Raw genomic sequence first — 23,717 nt, 5'->3', positions numbered from 1 at the left:
TACAAACACACAGCTTTTTAACTTCACAAGACTTTAACTGATGGACTAGAGTTATTATTGTGATGTTCTGATCAGCTGTTTGGACTCTCATTCTGACGGCACCCATTCACTGGTGAGCAAGTGACGCAATGCTAAATTTCTCCAAATCTGTTCTGATGAAGAAACTAACTACAACTTGGATTGGCTGTGGGTGATATTTTTGGATGAACTATTCCTTTAAAAAGAGAATCACTTTTTATTTAGAAGGACATGTGGGTGAGTAATAGATGTCAGACATTTTATTTTTGGCTGCACTGTCCCTTTAAGCGACAGATTTAGAGGAAGATTCATGACTGATGAGTTTTACCCAACGTTTGGTTAGCAACAGCTGTATCTGATTGCTAGAGGCTAATTTGTTTAGCACAAGCTAGAGATTCATCCAGATGAACTTAGCGCTGATCCGGGTCCAAAGGAGGAGACGTGGAGGATGACAGATGGATGTGAAGAAATCTGATTAAGACCTTACGCACAGGAAACATCTGGTACATGGCAGCCTAGAGAAGAAAACTGAAGGTGTCTGTCACAGATGACTGAAATAAATGAGTGTAAACTATTTAAAGACTGAAATTTAGCCTGTGCATGTTAACAGTTTGGGCCTGGATTTCAAAGGCTTGTTTGAGTGAAGGTTATGGTTTTAAAGTACCTTCTGTTCAGTACACAAATACATGTGTTTGGGATTATCAGATCAGAATGGCTTTAATGGAATAGTTCACCCAAAAACTGAAAATCTGTCATCAATTACTCACCCTTATGTCCTGCATGAGTTTCTTTCTTGTTTTGTATTGGTTGCTCTTTTTGCAATAAATTGTGGTGGCTTTCAAGCTTCAAAAAGATGCAAAAGCACAATACAACACACATATCACATACATAAGAATATTTAAAATCTTCCAAAATTTGACAACTCTGTATCCGAATGTGCTTATTCAATTGAATTCTTCACAACTCTTAATTATAAATCACTAAGACTGAATCATTCTTTTGAGTCAGATCTTTTAAATACATCAGTTTATAATCAGGTCTGAATGATTCGTTAATAAATTCAGAGTAACACACTTAAAGCCTTTATGCATAATGCATTATAAAAGTAGTTCTAATGCACTAATTATGTCCGTTAATGTACTTTTATTATGTATTGTACAATCTAATGCATAACTGTAACCACAGTTTTCAACACTTATCAATTCAGTGTTACACAATGCCTTTTAAATTCAGTTATAATTATTTCTGACAAGATATAATGTATTACAATGCATATTATGAATAATGATATGCAATATATCCTTTAATGACATTTTATAATGCATCATACATAAAGGCTTTAAGTAAGGTGTTCAGTTTTTTAGTTCAACTAACTTTTCAACATCTTTTCACAAAACAAGTCTAAATGGTTTATTCATGAATCAAACTGATCTGGTTCTGAAGTTAAACTAACTCAGTACTGTGATCATATGGATTCAAAAGATTTGAAACAAAGCGGAAAAGTTAAATGCACTACTTTCATATTATGTTGTTGTGATTTTATGTCCTTTGTGAATCTTGAAAGCTTCAGTTCCCATTTATTTCGACTGCATGTAAAAGAATAGCCTATATAATTTATCAAAATTTCTCCTTTTTTTGTGTTATACAAAGAAAGAAAGAAAGAATGACAAAAGAAAATAGCCTACTAGTTTTGAAGGACATGACGGTGCGTAAACAATTTCATTTTTGATGGAACTAATCCGTTAAAGTCGGTGAAGCACTGGCAGGAAATTGATGATTTCTTAAAGGTAAAAAGCGCTCGCTCTCTCGCTCTCTCTCTCTCGCAGTCTGTTTGCAGAAAGGAAATCAACAATACTCACTGCTAATGACTGGCGGCTCGCTTAAATGGACGATAATGGACCATGGTCTTCTGCCTCATTTTGTCATGCACACAATTAACATGAACATAACACGCACATAGACATTAAATACAATAGTGAATCACGGGCTTGGGCCAAATTGCGAAAAGTTTATAAAATAACAACCTGCTTAATGAGCCTTTTTATTTTGGCCACAGCAATCAGTCTGTATTAGTAAGCAGCCAGTGAAGGAATAATTAATAAAAGCAATCTGCCTGCTGTCCTAACAACAGAGACACTCCTGCGATTCCACTCTTATGACCCATGGGAAAACGGGACGCCTCCACTGCTGTGCAACAAGTATGAGGATAGCCACAGTCTAAAAACAGAGCCGTTTGGATTCTGTCAAGTCTCCATTAAGAGTTAATTATACCCTACACACAGCAGAGCTTCCTCTTTCCTCTTGCTTTCCTCTGTTCCCTCAAAGAGAAAGTTCTTGTTGTGTCAAAAACAATATGCTCACAGTTCTCCAGACTGAGCTGGAGGGGAAAAGAAACGTTTGCATGATCAAACTTGTATTTTTTTTTGAGGAGTTCAATCATCTGAGCATTAAAAATTCATGTTCTTGATAAATGTGAGGCTCTGCGTCTTCAAAATGATTGATTTTAAGGTGAAAATTATTTTTTTCCCTGTTACTTAATGATTTAAGATGACATTTTAATTAAATATTGTAGGATTTTGAAACAAATAGCACTGAAACTCAATAATGAAACTGAAATCGCAGGCATGTTTTTAACTATCATCTGTAGACACGTGGACGTTTCGTTCGCAGCAGAAAGAGGCTGTGTGTGTGTTATTATAAGGATCACATTCATTATTTACATCCTTTCGCGGGCACCATGCTGTAAACTACTAAATTCTGTTTCACATTCTGCCTACCGCTTAATAACAAGTTCTTTCTCACTTTCCAAACAATACATCCAGCTCTTTATTTTAGTATTACTCCATGTTTCGTCACTTAAACTGCACAAACTGAAAAAGTGTGATGTTTATTATACAGTTTCTCTATGCCTAGTCAAAGATTTAGTCAAGCGGTCAAACCACAAAAAAGACATACTTGTTACTGAAAAAATTGCCTATACATTGTTTATGTGCTAAGTTACGATTAAAGGTTTCTTTATTTTATTTCCTTTTTTTTGTGTGTGTGTGTGTGTGTGTGTGGCTGAATGCATATTTACTACTGTTCAAAAGTTTGCCGTCAGCAAGGTTTTCTTAAGAAATTAATACTTTTATCAAGAAACGGTACATTAAACATTAAAAAAGACATTTATAATGAAAAAAATATATTTAAATTTCAAATAAATGCTGTTCTTTTGAACTTTTATACATCAAATATTACAGAAAAAAATGTTTCACACTTTCCACAAAACATATTAAGCAGCAAAACTTTTTGATAATAACCGAATCATCATATTAGAATGATTTCTGAAGGATCATGTTACACTGAAGACTGGACTAATGGCTACTGATATATAACAATAAATGATTATGAAATAAAGCATTTAACATATATTTTAATATATGTGTATCACATATAAATTATTATTTATGTCTACCTAAACTCCATACCCCCTAAAAAGAAAGCAAAAATCAGATTTGGTCTTTTTAGTTGACAATGTCCACTATGAAGTGTTGACTGATGTGAAAAGAAAAAGTAATTTAAAGCACTGTTGCATTAGAGTGCAACATAAAGTCTGGCATTTATATAAACAGTCAAAAAATGAGGATAGTCTTGTTGGACGATCTTAGAGGGCAGATGGAAAGCCCAAAATAACACAGTAATTTGGGACATTTTTGGCTGAAATCTTGGGCTTGTTACAAAGCCGCATTATAAATAATGACTGGTGATGACGAGTTAGGAATAATTGATGAGCATATGGGAGGTCCGGGCGCAGGTGGTCATTAGATGGACAGCTAATGAAGCAGAAACATGGAAATGGCAGTGTTTTGATGAAGGGTCAGTTGAGCACACACAAAGAGGTGCAGGAGTGGGTCTGACGCTCAGCTGTGTATGTCGAGATGGTGTAAGTGGGTCGTGAAAGGCTTGTGATTTTTAAGTAGGCCTTTCCCTCCCCATTTCTCTTTCTCTCGTTTGCTCTCTTTCCTTATTCAGTCCTTCATACTACATCCGCACCTGCCAAAGGATGGAGTAAACAGCTGCTCGTCTGATTGGGGACCTAATTGGGGCAGACTCTACGGCTGTCCATGAGCATATGGCCCATAGCCACAAGAGAGTACAGTAGGGATGCAAAGGGTCGTTTGAACCAATTCAAACAGAGTTCATACTGAATGGGCAGGGTGGGGTAAAAGGAAACCCACCTGCACCCATGCAAATTAACAGCCTCTTGGTTAACACAGCCTCTCGGCAAACTTGCTCAACTTTGGCTACCTAGGTGGTGCATCTTGGAGATGGTCAGGTCTGGTTATGGCCTATGAGAAAAGAGTGAGGAACTGAGACAACAGCGTCTGTTGCTTTCAGACAGGCCCTGCCACATGGGATCCAGTTTTGGAGTAATGCACACAAAATGTCTCAATTACCTGACAGAAAAAAAGATGTCTTGAGAAATCACACCTTGTCTCTGTGACAGTCTGAGAGAGAGAAAAAAAGGAGCTACAGGGGTGGACAGCACTCTTTTTAGCCAGTTAGACCATTAGCCAATCAGGAAATCTTTACCTGTCAATCATATCTCAACGGTTATATATTACTTTTTGGTACACAACAACCCATATAATATTTTTGTACTTTAATTTTGATTAATTTATTTAGATATAGCTTTCAATTTGCTTTAATTTTTTTTTTTTTTTTTTTTTTTTACATTGCTGCTTTGGGATCAGTAAGAGCAGTTTTGATTTAGTTTTTTAAAGAAATTATTACTTTTATTCCACAAGGACACATTCAGTTAATCAAAAGTGAAAGTGAAACCTTTTACACTGAAAATCCTGTAGAAAAAAAATATTATGACCTTCACAAAAACATAAAGCAACACAAATGTTTTTTACATTGGTAATAATAAGAAATCTGCATATTTGAATAATTTCTGAAACATCATGTGACTCCAAATACAGGAGTAATTGCAACTGAAAATTCAGCTTTGCCATAAATGACTAAATTCTATTTAAAAATATATGAAAATGTTATTTTAATATTTTATTTATTTTAATAATTATATGTTATTTTAATCGAAATAATATTTCCCAATAATACTGTTTTTACTGTATTTTTGATCAAATAAAAAAGTGACTTTTTTTAAAAACATTTGAAAAAATCTTACTGACTCCAAATGTTTGAGCAGGACTGTAACTAATTCATTTATTTAAAATAGATAAAGAGCTCTTTTGCTGAACACAGCGAACAACGCAACATGCATTGCTGCTCATTTATATATGTCATGTTATCTTACCTGGCGATCTGAAGGTCCAGGCTTCATCATCATCAAAGTGTGTGTCACCCGCTGTGAATCGTTCTCCGGGAAAGAATGCGTGGGCTACTGTGCCACCGGGTCCATCGAAAGGGTATCCGTCATTATGGTCAGCTTTAGTGAAGTCAATCTGAATGTCTGCCTCATTTCCCGCCACCTCATGGAAGTTGAGAGGAGCGATGTCACTCCACACTTTCAGGGCGTAGTACATAAGCGCCCGCACCATGTCCCGGCCCAGCAAAGCTGACTCCTTTGGAAACGTCCTGACCCTGTGAGACCAAATACATGAGTTCATGTTTGAAACATATACTTGAAATAGACAAGAATCCTTTTTTGAGACCACCAGCAGTGCTAAAAGATAAATTCAACACTGCTTTGAATGCATAAATAGGACAAGACATTCCCGACTCTTTCTAACTCAAAGTTAGTTCAACGGTTATACATTTATACAACATCATCTTCCCCCTTTCCCTCGTTTTTCTTTCACTCAAGGTATTTCAGAAACAAGGGTGATTTGGAGGTCAACTACACCCTACAATCATGGTAATCACTTCATCCAAGGGCAATTTCAGCCCTCTTTCCATGTACAGAGACAGATCGATGAGAAATTAATTTTAGAGAGCCGGTTCTGGTATTCTATTACATTTTCAGAACACTGACTTTTCCAGAGGAGTTATTAGGAGACTTTGGGTGCTGGTAGAATATTGGCACCGGTTACTCAAAGTCAGCATGTACTGTATAATCTGTCAAGCTCTATGGCGGTACATGTGATAACGGTTGAGTTTACAGTGTGTTGGTTCAATAGAAAAGGCAGGAGACACACAGTAGTGCCAAGGTCAGTGTCGCTCCCAGCTGCATTTCCAATGAGCTAAGTGACCTCTTTGTGTGCTAACATTCTCCCATGGTTTGTACATGAATTCATATCACCCCATTGCTCTTCTGCTTGACTTGTGCCAGAAATGCAGTAAACATCCTAAGCACTCCACACACAGCAAAGAATAAAAATCCAAAGTATGAAAGGGAATTTCAGGTGAAATGGAGTCAAATCTGTGCTCATGTTCAGCGTAGAAACACTTGAGACTCATGGCAAATTCTGTCTTTTTTTTTCTTTTTAATTTTTTAAATAGGTAAAATACATTTAGGAAAGCAGACTTTTCAGGGGGTCCTGCAATTTCTTCCCAATTATTTAATTAGTGCATTTTTTTTTTATTCTTACACAATCTATTCTGTTTCACTGAAATGTCCCGTCAGAACAGGCTTACATGCAATAAGTTCAGTCTGTCCTAGCCAAAGTATGACGACCCTAATATGAGATCACATGAAAATGTAGGGAGCTATGGAAGGAGGTATGAATTTCTAGTTCAATTTTCCATCAATTTTCGCTATAATGTGCCCTCGGCAGGGTTTCAATAGACGGCCAGCATAAATTGAAAAATAATCAAGGCTGCTTTTTACTCTATGTCGTCTGGTTATTATACAAGCACTAGCAGTGGCAGCTAACCTGAAAGCCTGAAAAAGTGCCTCTGGGAAGATTGGCCATCCCAGCAGTATGTAAACGCTCAAATGTTGAAGTTTAATTTTCAGTCACAATCCCCCTTCTTTGTCTCCATGTGATACGAGACTGATTAGACAGACAAGAGGGGAAAGGGATGAAAAGAGAGAAAATGACAAATAAAAATCAGGGCGAACAAGTTCAAAAGAACTCATTTCCTCTGTTCCTTGGTAATTCTCACAGCGGGTCTGACCCCTGCAGATCAGTGGTCCAGACAGGACATTTACTGTATGGTGTTAATCGCATATCAAATCAATCACATCTAGGTGCCAACAGCACACAGCCAGACAGGGGTTTTAAAGGAACGATTCCTAAAAATAGTCTCTGTAAAATGTGAAAACAGACAGAAATTTAGGCACCGTCCCAACGGAGACGGAGCTTACCCCAATCCGATCTTTTTTTTCCTCGTCTCAAGAAATATCCGCGTCCACACGAAACCGCAAAATGATGTAGTATACATGCCAGACCAGTATGTGGCACTGTAATTCTGCCACAGAGATACACTAAAAACAGAGAAGAAGACTTGGACTATGCTCATAAACCTTGCGCGTGGTACACAAACGAACATGGTACAATACATTTATTAATCAGTGTTAATGTTAGTTAATAAAAAGACAATCGTTCAGTGTTTGTTCATGTTTTTGTTGCTGTTACGTGACGTAGAGGTGTCTGACTAGGGCGGAGACGTGGCCTGATGACGTCATCGTTTCAGAAAATATACGGATTAGCCGTCCAGACGAAAACGCAAAGACGGCGTTTTCAGATTTATCCACTCTGGGACCCGGTTTCAAAAAATAGCGGTTTCACCTTACGAAAACGCCGGATCCGTGTGGACGAAACACCTATCCGATAAAAATTTTTTGCGTATTCCTGAAACGCGTCTCCGTGTGGACCGGACCTTAATCCGTTATTCACTGAAAATCTTTATAACCCTCTTTGAGCATTCATCTTTTTTTTTTTCTTTTTTTTAGCAATGTCCAATTCATGAATTAATCATTCCTTTGAGTCCTTTTTTTAAGTTAATCAATTGATCCATGAATCAACCAATATAGTTCTTGAATTAAATCACACAAGATTATAAAGTGATTAGTGACTTGCATTTGATCTGTTTCTCACACAAAGCTATCGTTCGGCTTCAGAAGACTTGGAATATAATGTACAAATCATATCAGACCAATTGTATGAAGCTTCTGCATCCGTTTTGAAGATTGAAAGTTTCTGTCTTCATTTATCACACAACCCTGCATGTTAAAATTATTTTGCTTTAGTACTTTTGTATTATTTCTGATTATTCTTTTGTTTTCCCTGAGGAAAGTGAGTCAGGCAGATTTCGGATAAATATATGATAACAGTATTTTGACTTTCGGGTGCATTTTCCCTTTAAAGATCCCCTCGTTTCACTGATATGGTTTTTAGTTACTCTCCCTAATCAAACAGGCACGTGCCATGAGGGATGAAAAGAAATCCAACCCTGGTGGATTATCGTCATTTGATTCCTTTGGACATGGGTGGGATTATCTGGCTAAACTACAGCATGATGATTTACAACCTCCGCCCTCATTGTGTGGCAGCATCTGGGCTAGATGCTCAAGCGAACACATAGATGCCAATGATAGTGAAATCACACAACAGCTCCTTCACACTCTCATTGGGTCTCGCCCAGACCGTACTGGGCTATTGTGAGAGATGTTTCCATTTTTATCCAGCGTGGAAAGAATTAGAAGCGTCAAGGGGTTTGACAGACAGAAATGTGATGGGAGTAATGGAGGGGAAAGAGATGCTTATCATAAAGCCATTTCACACTGCTCTCTATACTAATCAGCTTTAGAAATCAACCCCAGAGACACACAATGTGAGTCTGGGGGGAAAACATATTGTCTTCAAAGCAATCACTTCTAATCTGTTTGGGTAATTAATGAGAGTGTAAACGAGCAGGCGGTGGCCCTAGAGAATGGTGAGGGTCTAACGTGGAGAGATGGAGTCATGATGAGAGGACGTCTCAGCTTGTGACTGATGCTCTGAATATACATATGTAGACAGCTGGACCTCTGAACCTGCATTCTTACAGGCCGATCAATCATCTATTCATCAGTGTTCACTGAGAGACCATCAAACTGTCTATAGTAAACTGTCTGAAAAATATAAATACTTTAGGAAAAGAAACTTACATTTATTGTTCACCCAGAGTAAAACAATCTGTCAGATTTTACTCACTCTCATGTCATTCAGAATTTATATGACTTTCTGTCATGATATTTTTAAGAATCTCAATATCCATACAAACGTATAGTGACCGAAAAAAAGTCATAAAAGTGGACCATGTGACTTGTACACTGTATTCAAAGTCTCCTGAAGCTTTCTGAGAGGAACAGAAAAAGAACTGAGTCATTATTGAGAATCTTTCATTTTGCTGACGCGTTAACTCAAGAACCCCTGTGAATGGAGTCAGTGAGTTGAAGTCTGCTACATGAACAATTCAGATTGAACCATGTATGAATCATTCAGTCTGACTGATTCTGATTGAGCCTGCTGAAAAAAAATATTCATGCATTGATTTTTGTTCTCAAGTTCAACTCAATAATTTGGTCATTATGAAATGATTATGGAATTTCATTATATGGGTGAAAAAAGCATGAAATGTCATAAAAAAATGTATTTTGTTAAAAGAAGCCATGCAACAAAAAAACTAGGAGGAAAAAAACTTTTGCAATGGGATAGGGATGGTAAAAATTTTACTATCTTACACATTACATATTGCTGTGACTAAATTAATATTTAAGGATGTTTAGATATCATCTGCAATATAACAGTAGAAACAATTGCTTCCCTTAAGAATCTTGATGCGTATAAAAAGGCCAGAACCTGTCATCCTTTTCTGATCAAAGCTTATAGTTATATTTTGTTGGTATATTTTGCTCTTATCAACTCTTCTCTTTCCCAAGCCTATTTTAAAAGATCTCTCCTCACACAAACCTATAAGATGGTACAATGCAATAATTACACAGAATCCATCATAGTCTTTCTCCCTTCCTGTCTGTCTGTCTGTCTCTTTCCTGACACACTTTTCAATCGTCTTGGAAAGGCCTTTTATCACTCCTTCTAAAACAAGCTGTTATTAAAGTGACCGGCCTCTCGGCTGGTGTAAAGGTGCACCTCTGTCACTTCAACTGAACCAGGGTGCAAAGCTCCTGAGATGACTTGTACGAGAACTGGTAGAGTTCTTCCAGCTCCGTTATAGGAGTCATTTCACCCCAGCCAGTGCTGGGCGGCTCTGTGGAGGTCACACGACGGGGTCTCCTCAAACTCAAAAACACAATGAAGGCAGACTTAAGCAAAAATGAAGGTCATACAACAATAATCCAAAATCTAAGAGCAACGAACTAAGAAATGGAACCAAGCACAGATATAAGTTATCAAACTGCAAAATGTGTAGGTATTTTCAAATATATGACTTCAACATCTAAAAAAATAGGCCTACACAATGTTGCTCCCAAAAAGCTGCTTTTCAAACAACTAAACAGTAAACTGCAATATTACAAATGTAAAGAGGATTATAAATGCTAAACTAAATATTACAGCAAACTTCTATCTCCATCTGTATCTCTGAACATTCACTATATGATGTTTATATAATGACTAAATGAGTCACACACATCACATAAAATTATCTTCAAAGGCCAGCATGACAGTGTTGTGTAATATATCACTTGTATCCACTACAGTATTCAAATGTACCAAGAGTGATATTTAAAATGTATAAATGCATATTTTGAATATTTTGTTCATAAAAAAACCATACATTTTAGGGCATGCCATGCTTCCTGTGTAGTCTTAAAGCAATCGCCGCTGGTCAAACTCTCGAATGACTCTTTTGAGTCAGAAAGCCAAAGGTTTATTAAGCTGCATGTCTGTGAGGTCAGCTTTCTTGAGCAATATATCCCGGACCATCTGGTTGTATGTTGAAGATGTTCACAACTCATCTGAATGACTTCTAGGATGACAGAAATGTCTCTGCATTTAATAGTTCAACTCAAAATAATCCCTCATGTTGTTCCAAATCTGTATGCTTACTTTCTTCAGTGGAACACAAAAAAATTTAAGCAATTTTTATATTATATTATATCTCAAATATTGTTCACTAATCTGTCTAAATCTGTTTTGGTGAGCACTTCTCTTTTGCCGAGATAATCCATCCACCTCACAGGTGTGGCATATCAAGATGCTGATTAAATAGCATGATAATTGCACAGGTGTGCCTTAGGCTGGTCATAATAAAAGGCTATTCTAAAATGTGCAGATACCGAAAATAAGTCAGTATCTGGTGTGACCACCATTTGCCTCACGCAGTGCAACACATCTCCTTCGCATAGAGTTGATCAGGTTTTGATTGTGGCCTGTGGAATGATGGTCCAGTCCTCTTCAATGGCTGTGCGAAGTTGCTGGATATTGGCAGGAACTGGAACACGCTGTCGTATACGCCGATCCAGAGCATCCCAAACATGCTCAATGGGTGACATGTCCGGTGAGTATGCTGGCCATGCAAGACCTGGGATGTTTTCAACTTTTGTAGGAATTGTGTACAGATCCTTGCAACATGGGGCCGTGCATTATCATACTTCAACATGAGCTGATGGTCGTGGATAAATGGCCCAACAATGGGCCTCAGGATCTCGTCACGGTATCTCTGTGCATTCAAAATGCCATCAATAAAATGCACCTATGTTCGTTATCCATAACATTCGCCTGCCCATACCATAACCCCACCGCCATCATTGGCAACTTGATCCACAACGTCGACATCAGAAAACCACTCACCCACACGATGCCATATATGAAATATTTGTGAACAATATTTGAGAGATAATATTATATAAAAAAAGCTTAACTTTTTTTATCTTGTCAGGTCGAGACCCAGATGAGGATGACGAGCATGCCGATGAGCTTCCCTGAGATGGTTTCTTACAGTTTGTGCAGAAATTCTTTGGTTATGCAAACCGATTTTTGCAGCAGCTGCCCGGGTGTGTCCGGCTCAGAGTATATATTTTATCAGTTCATGAATTGTCTGAGAATCAAACTTAAGACCATGGCGTTGCTAGCACCATGCTTAACTGTTTGAGGAACATGAATGCTTTTTGATTTATTAGAAAAAAAAAGAAGAAAAAAAGCATATATTCATTTGCTTGGTGATATAGCAAAATTTGATTGATTATACACTGAAAATCTTGCCCTCAGCAATAGCTCGTAAACCTCATCCGGGTTTGGAAAACAAGTGAACTTGAGTAAACTTTTCTTTTAACCTCATCTCCAATAAATTTTAAAACATATCTCCACCAAAAAATGTATTAGACATGTTCCTTAGTCAAAATGTGGCTCCCTTGAGTGCAAAACAAATTCCCCTCGGGGCAATAAAGGTTTCATCATCAAATGCTGTACAGATCACATTGCAATAGATTTCCCAGCCAGAGATCCCAGAGATCTAATTTACCAGGTCATGAAATAAACCTACAACTAACAAACATGCCTAAACTTTGATGTTTTACCAATTGAAACACAACAGGTAGTAGCAGGGTTTTATTTCACACTATAGGTAAGGTGAATGGGATGAGCGTAAGCCTGTGTGATTGACAACACAGAGAATGAGAGATCACAGTGGGTTTCTGTAATGAGAAACAGGGAAGAACATGGTTTAAAACCCAAGACTGTCTGTAAACAAAGCCCAATATTACACACACAACATAAACACACATTTCAAGGAAAGAGACATTCACATTGTTAATCTGTCATCAAAACAGAGCCTCACAAACCACTGGCATGTTGGAAAGTTTCAGTGATGGAAATTGGAAGATTCTGTGTTGAGGGCTTTCGGACACTCATCTCCAATACTCTATACCAATAACATCAGAACATATTATACTATAAGATCATAACCCAGTATTATCTAGAATTCAACACATTATTTCTTACTTACAAAATCAGTAATCAAATCTTGTTAAAAAAAAAAAAAACACTATATAAACCAATATTTTCAAAATATAAAATCAGAATATAACCAAATATTTTCTAAATAAGAATCTACACAGGATTGTCTGGTATTCAAATTAGACTATAAATCAGAATATAACCCAACATTTTTATCTATAAAATCTGTAACGCTGAAAAGTCACTAAATTGCCCAATATTTTCTAACTATAAAAATATGAATATTCTTACTTCTGGCAAAAATAAGAATATAACCCAATATTTTCTAGCTAAGAAATAAGAGTCAAAATGTTGTAGCTAAATAACAACCCAACATCTTCTAGCTATAAAATCTGAATAAAACCCAATATGTTTAGCTATGAATTCAGAATATAAGCCAATATGTTTCAACTATAGGATTGGAAAAAAACACAATATCGTCTGGTCATAAAATCAGAATATAACCCAATATTTTCTTGCTGTAAAATCTGAAAATATCCCTATATTTTCTAGCCATAAAGTCAGAATATAATTCAGAATATAACCCAATATGTTCGAGCTATAAATTTAGCTACAATGTTTTATACTTCAATATAAATTATATCAATATTTTCTAGCAAAAATAAGAAAATACCCTAATATTTTCTAGTTATGAAATCAAAATATAAATCTAAATTCTTTTTAGGGATGCATCAACATTCCAGCCACTAAAAGATTTGAGCTTAATTGCCCCAAAATGCCATTCTCCGTTTTCAGCCTAGTGTGTTCAGAATTTTCAACCCTGGCCAAGATTTTGTTGCCTCACTAAATCTGTTTCTTTCCATCAGCTCTAACTACCACTGAGGTTATAATTAAAGTATGGAATTCATATGTACCAAATACATCTATGACATATATAGCTGTCTGACAGGATTCACTCAAACAAAATGAATATACCTCCATGAAAGATGCCTCTTATTCCACTTATTCTGAGGAGCTAGTGCTCGCTTTCGTCTCCCTGCTGACACATCCGGCTCTGACATATCTGGCAGCGAGCAACGAGGGGTCTTCATTAAGCCCAAGGTTGCTTGGTCTGCAGGGAAACATACAAGCACACATAAATTCAGATCCAAATATAATTGCAGAATGCAGATAGCGTGATGTTTTTCTGGATCTGTAGACTGCAAATGAAAATTTGCTAGCTGCAGCAAGGCAGATTAACATGATACTACAAAGCAATCTGAATTACCATGGTAGTAACTCTTAAAACTAGACAGACAAAAACCAAGGACAACGTGGGACAGAGTTTTATTATGAAAATAAAACATGCACAAACCTAGCACTCCAGTTTCTTTCAGGCCTCCGAACCTCTGCATAGCTTTGATGGCCCTCGTCAAAGCCTCCTTAGTCTGTAATTGTCCATTCACAGGATCAGGGGGCGGGAGATAACCAAACCTGCTCAGCCAATCCTATGGTAGAAAACAGGTGTTGTGAAGATCATTTTGATCAAAATTAGTAGGCACTTTCACTAAAATTGTAGATTTCTGACAGCTACCTGGCAGCAAAATGTTTCCTTCTGCAGTATAGTATAGTATATTACACTTGCAATATTTAAAGAAAAATCGTATATATTAATCTATTAGTTTGTTTTCTTTTAACACCATCTCGATTAAATAAACAGACATTTCAAATGATTTCACTACTTTGCTCTGAGCAGATGTCGCATTTTCCTTAGACGCACTAATTCTAACATGAAAAACTGGCAAGTTATTAAGAAATATCCCAGGTGCTTCATCAGTTTTAATGTGATTAAGAAAGTTCAAGCTTTTTCTTGGGAAAACTATTTCCATTGGGAATCATGTATTTTCCAATTTCATCGATTTCACTTTTCATCCTGTCAGTCATTTGTAAATCGCATGAAATAAAAAAAAAAACAGTTAATAAATTCGATCATCCTTCAGTAATCAGATTGATGTTTTTTTTTGTTTTTTTTTTATATTTTATAGTATTAGTTGGTTAGTCTTATACAAAAAAATACAGAAATAATAAAACATATTTTTTTTGTTAAAACTTAAGCTGCAGTCTGTAACTTTTGACGCTCTAGCGGTTAATAAACAGAACTGCTTGCGTCTTGCGGAAGAACATCGTAGCCGGAACTACTTCTCTCTGTTTATGTCTATGAAGAATCACAAAGGTACTGGGTTACTCCGCCGCGGGACCCCCGAAGCAATCTAAAATAGTCCGAATATAAACACTTATTATAGGTGTAACCCTAGTGATTCAGGACAAGCTAAAAACACGGTTTGGAAAATGGATTCATGGTGTACTTGCTTATTATATACATTTTTCTACATTTTGAACACAAAGAAAGTTACGGACCGCAGCTCTGATTGGTTGTTTCTTAACGGGAGCGATGTATTTCTGCAAATGGCAATAGGACCACTGGGAGGAGCCAGAGGAGCTTGAGTTTTTCACAGATTATCTGTCTCATATTCTACTGTCAGGACATAATGACAGGTTTAACAAATATGTAAAAAATATATATTTACAAAAGTTACCTACTGCAGCTTTAAATGTTTAAGAATGAGTAAAACCCATCAAAATCCACATTGGTTAGCCACTAATATATAGCTCCATGTAAAGAGTAATTGATCAAACTTCATGAAATCACCACCACAGACTTTAAAGAGAAAATCACCACCCCTTCCAGCACCCTGTCACCTTAACTCAACTCTGCAGCTCATTGACATTGATGAATATTGTGATTGTGCTGAATGACTATGACTGGTATTGATTTGAGTTGGAAAATGAGGGCAATACCAAAGATTCAGACACACTCCAGTCTGTTTTTTTCTCTATTGTTGTGCAATAAACCAGACTATGTTGAATTTTAATGCTGTTTGTCAGTCAGATCAATAACTGGGATCATCTCCTCACAATTTAACCAATTCCATTAATGAAGTTGTTTTGTGCTAGCACAGCAATCTTAACAGAGCATGGAGACATCCCAGCCGCATGGCATCTCAGACTTGCCGGCAAACTGTTTGTGTATGGATTAAATTTCAAATAGCATTGTGCTAAAAAACAACACTAGACACTGTAATATGGTTCATTAAAATGTATGATCTCTGAAAGCGTTCTCACTTGATTAATCATGCCACCTTCATCTTTTAGAAAAATGCCATCATGGCTACATTAATTATGAGAGCAAAAGAGATTGATTAAAAATGTCAAAGCTGATTGACTTGAGGTATTATGATGATGTAGGCTTTTCCTTTAAGTGCCAATATTTGGGGCAGTCATAGCCTAATGGTTAGAGAGTCAGAATACTGGCAGGAATTGTAGGTGGTGGGAGTGAATGTACAGCACTCTCTTCCACCTTCAATACCACGACTGAGGTGAGACCCTTGAGCAAGGGAACCCCCAAATGCTCCCCTGGGCTGATGCAGCAAAAATGGCTGCTCACTGCTCCTGGTGTGTGTTTACGGTGTGTTTGTATTCACTTCTCACTGCTGTGTGTGAGCACTTGGATGGGTTAAATTCAGAGCACAAATTCAGAGTATGGGTCACCATACATGGCTATACATCACGTAGCTTATTCACTTACCCAGTAAAAAAATGAGGAGGTGATGTGAGTGTTCACTTCTTATAGCTAAACTCAATGCTCTGCAATCAAGTTCTACCACACTTAACCGTAACAAGGCTAGAGAGTAGTTAAGAATTAAGGTGCTTCAATCACTTCTAAGTATGCAGTGTGCTTATGGAGTGCTACACTCACTGGACGACTCAGAAAAATAAAAGTAGTGTCTAAGGTGTATGTGGTTGAGTGGGTCAACCAGGCGAGTGTGATTTCACCAAGTACAACATGTTTCTGGATCAACATCCTTGTTGATCCTGCAACAACATTCCAATCAACCAATCAGAATTGAGATCTAACTTTTCAAGAAATATCAGTTTTAGGCTTATAAACAGGGGTAGGGGCTTCGACACCCTTTGTAATCAGTTATCATTTGCCACTGATTTTAGGGATAAATTATGGGTAGGGTTAGGTTTAGGGGTAGGGACTGGGTTAAGTCTATATTTTTGGAAAATAATGTTGATCCAGGAACTTGTCTTACTTGGCAGAATCACGGTGACCGGGTCAACCACATGGAGCACTTACATAAATATATAACCCAACATTTAATCTAATAATTCAGAATAAGACAATATTTTGTCACTAAAGAATTATGATATAAGTCAATATTTAGTAATTATATATATATATATATATATATATATATATATATATATATATATATATATATATATATATATATATATATACATATATATATATATACATATATATATACATACATATATATATACATATATATATATATATATATATATATATATATATATATATATACTAGCTATAAGTGCGAATATAACGCCAACATTTCCACGCTGTAAAATCATCTCGGTTATGCATTGAAAGTAACTAGGGCTGAATGATTAATCGAAATCAAACTGAAATCGCAATTTGGCTTGATGCGATCATCGAATCAGGGTGCAATTTTTTATTAAATAAATATAGGCACAGCGACAGTAGTAAATGCTGCTCATCTCTGCAAACGCTGTGAGTTTAAGTCACTTATCCCGTGCATCTGATTAAGTACCACACACCAAACATCCTCTCAAAGTTAATGAGAAGTATTTATAAACCTACTGTTGAGAACATTATGACATAATTTGACTCCACAACATCAGTCGAGTGTTTTTAAATAATTTAATTTTCTGATCTGATGTGGTTTCTTCTTACAGAAAGAGGCACAAAATATATTCTGTACTGCGATAAAGGCTATGTCAATTAGCACTGCATTATAAATTTACTTTAGTATTATGAAAATACTAGAGATGATGTAAAGAACACAAATAGACCATATAGATCAGACCTGGTGCATAAAAATGTAAGGAGGCTCAATTTCAGTGCCTGGCCATCGTGATACCAATGGCCAGGAACACTGTATGAGTAGTGTGACCCAGCGAAGAATTAATTTCTGTTTTACTGATAAAACCCGACCCAAGCTGATGCAGAATATTTCTGCCCGCTTGCTGATCATGGAGAATTGCTGGGCAAATTCTCTGATAGTGTTGCCAAAGAGACCAACTTGGAAAATGGGGGTGTCAAGAAAGCACACTTTCTCAGAACCCGCATCCCTGTCAGGTAGAGCCACTGGTGGTGCTTCTGGACCACTATTGTGGACATCACCCTCCCCAGGGCCTGAGTCGTGAACTCTGTAGCCCAGAGGCTATAGTCAGTCACCGGACACAGTTCCTGCATGCTCCAGGTTGGGACCACCCTTGTGCAGACCCTGGCCTAAACACCTGCAGGAAAGCCAAGGTGTGTAGAGCATACACAGCTCTGAATGCACCGCAATCGCTTTCTCCATCTGGGGACCTATGTATATACTTTCCTTAAAACTGCTGTCAAGGGTGGTGAGAACAGAGGGACCAGTATATCATGTTAGAGCGGAAAAGTTCCTTCAATGATTTTATTGGCTCCTAGCACACTTCCAGGAAGAAAGGAACTCGGTCTCCAAGAACCGTCCAACCGAGAGAGCCCTCTCTGCTGCCCGTGTAAGAAAGGCTGCCATATCAATGTCAGACTCAGACTGACACACAGCACCCAGAAGTGCCAGTTCAGTAGAGTCATCTGCTCTCGATCAGTCAGACCTGTCTCCGATGCTAGGATAGACAACTTCTTTATCATGAGCTCTGAATGAGAGATCAAACCTGCACTGAGGCGGGTTCTCAAACTCACCCAGAAACTCTGCTGAAAAAGAGGAAGAGGAATGAGAAGTCCACGGGAATTTATCCGGTGAAACTGTTCCCGCAACATCTCCTTGCTCTCCATCAGTGCATGTAATTGAGGTCCCATACCTTGAAGTAAAATGGCAAAAAACAGCTGACGTCACTTGCTGTCTTTCTGTAAAATAAGAACACAAGCCACAAACTCAACATGCGGATAGCCATGTCCTCACAAAAATTTCATAAACCATCCACAAACAACAACCAGAAGGGCACAGATGGAAAGACATGTTGTTGACACACAAATCTACCTTTGAAGCTCTTTTAGAGAAATTGCGCTTTTAGGATGAAAATTTGCTCTCAGTGATCACTTTTGAAGCACCCAGGGGTACTCTCACTCTCAGAAACTGCTGCTTATGCCATAGATCCAACAAGGAGGAGATTGAGAGGTGACTGGAGTGCTGCTTCTCCAAAAGAGATGCTGCAACAGCTCCGAAGAATAGAAAGCGTGAGCAAATGGTTGAATTATCAAGCTATAAAAGCAGAATACAACACAATAAAATAATAAAATAGGAACACTTTAGATAAATAATGCTTAATAAAAAACTCGTAAAATTGTATTTATATAAACTCAATTCTATTCACAGTTACATCCAATATAAGATTTCCCAAAAGATCAAACGTATTTGATCAAACAAGAACTGAAGGCCAATCCCAATCCTGCTATCCAGTTTTACAGATTATAAGACATTTGGACATAAAACCATACTACTACAAAATGTAATTTTATAAATGATGTGATTTTCTAAAAAATCACAATAGAAAATATCACCTATAGCTTAAAAGACTGCATTAACAACTATTAACAAGCTGTCATTACACGAGTTGATAAATCATGACCCTCTTCAGCTATGTGGCGCTATGCTACGCTGACTGCTGTCTTCTCAGTTTCCCTCCTCTCTACCAGCTGACATAATTTGTATATTGACACTCTGTGCAGCTGTTTAAAAGTATGGAGAAGAGGCTTACTCTCTTTGTGAGAGCTTTTTTCCCGCTGGCTGACATATCGATGCATGACGAACCACTGTGTATACTCAGTATCTCATATCACACACATACACACACACACTACTCGCACTAACAGTCAAATGCTGTTATTAGCAGCACAGATATCCAAAAACTCAAAGTACAAGTGCACCCACTGTTCCAGAGAAGGACAACCTGCTGTGTGATAATTAAGAGGGTTTACTAATATATCATCTTTTGTTGTACATATCAGCATTATTATTCTAATTCAATTCATGTTTATTTGTATACCACTTTTCACAATATATATAGTTTCAAAGCAGCTTCACTAGAGATGCATGTGTCTACATTACAGTTAAGAGTAATTTATTATGAGAGGTGAATATGTCACAGTAATGGCCATATGGCAGAAATGTACAGTTCTTGGAAGATACAAATCATGCAGTTAGTAAAAGACATGTATTGAAACAGAAATAATAAATATAATTAAGGCAGTGATAATAAATTACTTTAAATCTATCATGTGATATCATATGTGCCAATAATAAGAATACTTTACTCTTTTTTTGCAAGTTTATTTTTTACATTCATTAGCTTTGCCATCATCTAATACTCATTTGAAGTCAATCTTAAAAACATTAATGATTTAATAAGATTGTTCAACTTCAATCGAATTTCAAATTGAATATCCATTTTTAATACTGTACTGATGTTGTGATGCCTAAATTCAAGTGTAGTGTTTAAAATGCTTGACTTAAGTGTTTGATTTTTAAACAAAATGTAATATTTCTTATGTAACTTTATCAATAAGAATGTAAAGATCCATTACAAATAATATCATTTAAGTTTACATTGTAAATGTCTTGATTATAATAATACATTTATTACAAGACAGAGTGTACAAAGTGATTTAATAACAACTGAGAGCAAATGTAATATTTATTAAATTGTAATATTTTTTTTTCAAAATAAATATTAATGCACTAAATCTCAATAAATAGAACACTTCAGTACAGTAATGTCATTGCTTTAAAATTCATTAATATTGCTGAACAGTTATAATACTTGTTCCTTAAGCCGTCAAGAGCAATGTGTGTTTAAAGTGAATCCTATCATTATAGAAATGGGCTAAATTCTTTTTTATTAACAATATTCCCAAGATAATAACAGAAATCTTAACGTCTTTAATATCTTCAGCTATATGCCTTAGTGAAAAAATGTTCATCGTATTTCAATCTTTCAGTTCAGTTAGACATTTTTAATATCACAGTGTTGCACACACACACGTGCACACACACACACACACACACGCATGCACACACTGGATAGATGATAAGACTGAAAGGAGGCTGAAAGTCCAAATTTGTCCGAGCACAAACACTACCTGCCATTTGACTCTTACATTTAGAGATGATTGTCATTTTACAGCCTTTAATGGTTAGGAGTGACCTAAAAAGATGTCACAGACTCGCAGACTTTACTGGGCCACATTTTCCAAAAGATCAACTCAGTCAGGGTTGCTGACTTTGATCAACCGCATCACTTTGCTCCGAGGGGCCAGAAAAGATGGACCAACCCTGGCAGTCCAGAGGTGATGATGACCGAGTGTGTTCAGCAGTGAAGGGCAGTGTTCAGCGGTGCTCAGAATCCTCAAGCATGTTATCAGTCTCACTATGAACCAGTGGAAAGCTAGTGAGAACAGTGAGGCTTTCCTTCACATGAAATACAAAAGCCTCTAAATTCTTTGCACAGGGTGAATAGTGAAAGCGATATTAAACCTTCATAGAATACGAGAGGAGAATTGATAACTCAGACAATGCTGTGCAAAACTGAAAATAAACTCAGTGCAGGTGTTTACACTTTGAGGAGCATGTACGTGTCAAGCGAGTCCCAGCTCTGTGTGTGTATCAAAGCCATTTCCAGTCTTTTGGTTGCACAGAGGATGTTTACTATACAGATCAATAGCCCTGATCTAACTTGAAGAATTCTCTCCAGTGTCCTGCAGTCAGTTCTGGCTCTGTGCTCCTCCTCACCCCCGATGAGGTGTCAGGGATCATTATGCCACCCCGAGAAAGGTTAACGTACTCATGTGCTGCAGAGAGGCTAATAGTACGGGACGTCAGTCAATGGCAATATGAATGAAAGGTCTTTTCACAAGGAGATATTTTATTGAGTGGTTAAAGACTTGGAACACGAAGATCATGTTTTAGCATAATTTGTTTGTAGGGTTGTCAAATGCATACATTTATATATATATATATATATATATATATATATATATATATATATATATATATATATATATATATATATGCATGTTTTTTCGAAGTTGTGCTTTACAATGATTAATTAGAACTTATGAGAATGATTTCTGAAGGATCATGTGACACTGAAGACTGAAGAGTAATTATGCAGAAAATTCAGCTTTGCATCACAGGAATAAATGACAACAAAAATCTATATTAAAATGGAAAACAGTTATTTTACATTGTAATACTATTTCACAATATTACTGTTACTGTTCTTTTAACAACAAAAAGGACATAATTCGCTCCCGGAGATGTTTGGATAAGACACACTAATTCTCACGCAGTATTGATCAATTGTGATTGGTTAGAATGGCGGGCAGCCCCGCCCCTTTTTTAAAAGTATTTAATTCACCAGCTTAAAAAGACAACAAAAAATTAAATCTAGCAGTGGAGGTGCACTGGCTTTATATAACGCCTTAGAATGCCGTTATCTGGAGCGTTTTTGTTTTTGTTTATGGTAGTGTGTGAGATTCTTTACGGTGTTTGTGTGAGCCCATTCTAATAATATAAATACGAAAGAGAAAACAACTTAGGGCTTGACAGCAGTTAATAAACGGTTAAATTCACAAGAACTTATTGTATCATGTTTTTGTGAGTGGACGGGGTCACTAATACTAACACTTTTTCTTTTATTGTCTTTCATAAAAAAAAAAGAAAAAAAAGAAAAACTTGGCTATGCATTCGTTACTAGACTAACTGAGACTTGTCATGGCACTCGTATACTGTTGCTGTTCTCTTGTTGACCTGACTGCTTTTATTGTTCTCATTTGTAAGTCGCTTTGGATGAAAGCGTCTGCTAAATGATTAAATGTAAATGTTACTGATTAATGTATTTTGAGCACATAAATGTAGCCCTGGTGAGCAAAAGAGATTTTTCTTAAAAACATTTAAAAATAGTACTGTTTCCAAACTTTTGACATGTATACTGTACATAAAACAAAGATTATTGGAGTATGTCTAACAAGAAAATACTATTCAGTCAATGAGTTACCATTTCTTTGTAATTATTTGTGAAATTTACTAACAAATTCAGAGCGATGTATTTATTATTATTATTATTATTATTATTCAGTGCATCTATGTTTAAGACTTGTTAACCCATTTGTTTAACAGTGTTAACACATTTATTCAATAAACATATATGTTTTTTTGTAGATGACTAACTGAACTAACTGGAGCCACAACATAAGAGTTTATTAGCAAATGGTAAAAGAAAAACCTCTTTACAGGTATTTTAGATGGGATGTTATTCATTATCAGATTACAGCAAAAAAACATAAGTTCAAAGGCAATAACCAATCCCCTTACTGGGGGCTATGAGGATCAAACCTTCTAAATGTCACAGGTCACAGGTCGAGGGCTTATCTAGTGCTGCACAAGTGGAACTGCCATAAGACTTAATCCTCTAAAGTTACACTGAGTTTGCAGCAGAACAGGGCAAAAACGTGTTGTCGTGTTGTAATCCCTTTATCTTTATTTCATTCTTTTCCATTCCTTTTCTCATTATAGTTCCAGACTCATGTGCTGCCAAATCTCATCTGTGCAGTGTATAAGTAACTTCATTTGGATGCTAAAACTGTCTCTAATTCCTTCATGAACCTAATTCCAGCTACACTAATCCATATTGTCAGAAAACGTGCAACTGTGTATGATACACTAAATACAACAAAATGAAGGAAAATGGTTCATTTTCTCCGTCCGTTTCATTCATCTCATTCATATCTGTGCGTAAAACCTGTATGCGAACATTTCATGCAGAAAT

The 23,717-nt window shown here is 36.6% G+C and overlaps 1 protein-coding gene across 1 annotated transcript in view; it reads right to left on the bottom strand.

Moving 5' to 3' along the window:
* LOC113064108 (matrix metalloproteinase-17-like) overlaps positions 1-23,717 on the bottom strand; it is a 57,914-nt gene that overhangs the window by 10,967 nt on the left and 23,230 nt on the right. Inside the window, exons 2-4 of the mRNA XM_026234671.1 lie at positions 14,161-14,293; positions 13,782-13,917; positions 5,318-5,604 (exon numbers count right to left, since the gene is read on the bottom strand). Of these exons, the coding sequence (XP_026090456.1) occupies positions 5,318-5,604; positions 13,782-13,917; positions 14,161-14,293 (556 nt within the window). The remainder of the gene's footprint in view (positions 1-5,317; positions 5,605-13,781; positions 13,918-14,160; positions 14,294-23,717) is intronic.

Source organism: Carassius auratus, chromosome 46 (assembly GCF_003368295.1).
Source record: "Carassius auratus strain Wakin chromosome 46, ASM336829v1, whole genome shotgun sequence".
Classification (NCBI taxonomy): Eukaryota; Metazoa; Chordata; class Actinopteri; order Cypriniformes; family Cyprinidae; genus Carassius; species Carassius auratus.
Note: the sequence above shows the minus strand (reverse complement) of the source record. Positions and strands in the feature narration are given on the sequence as shown.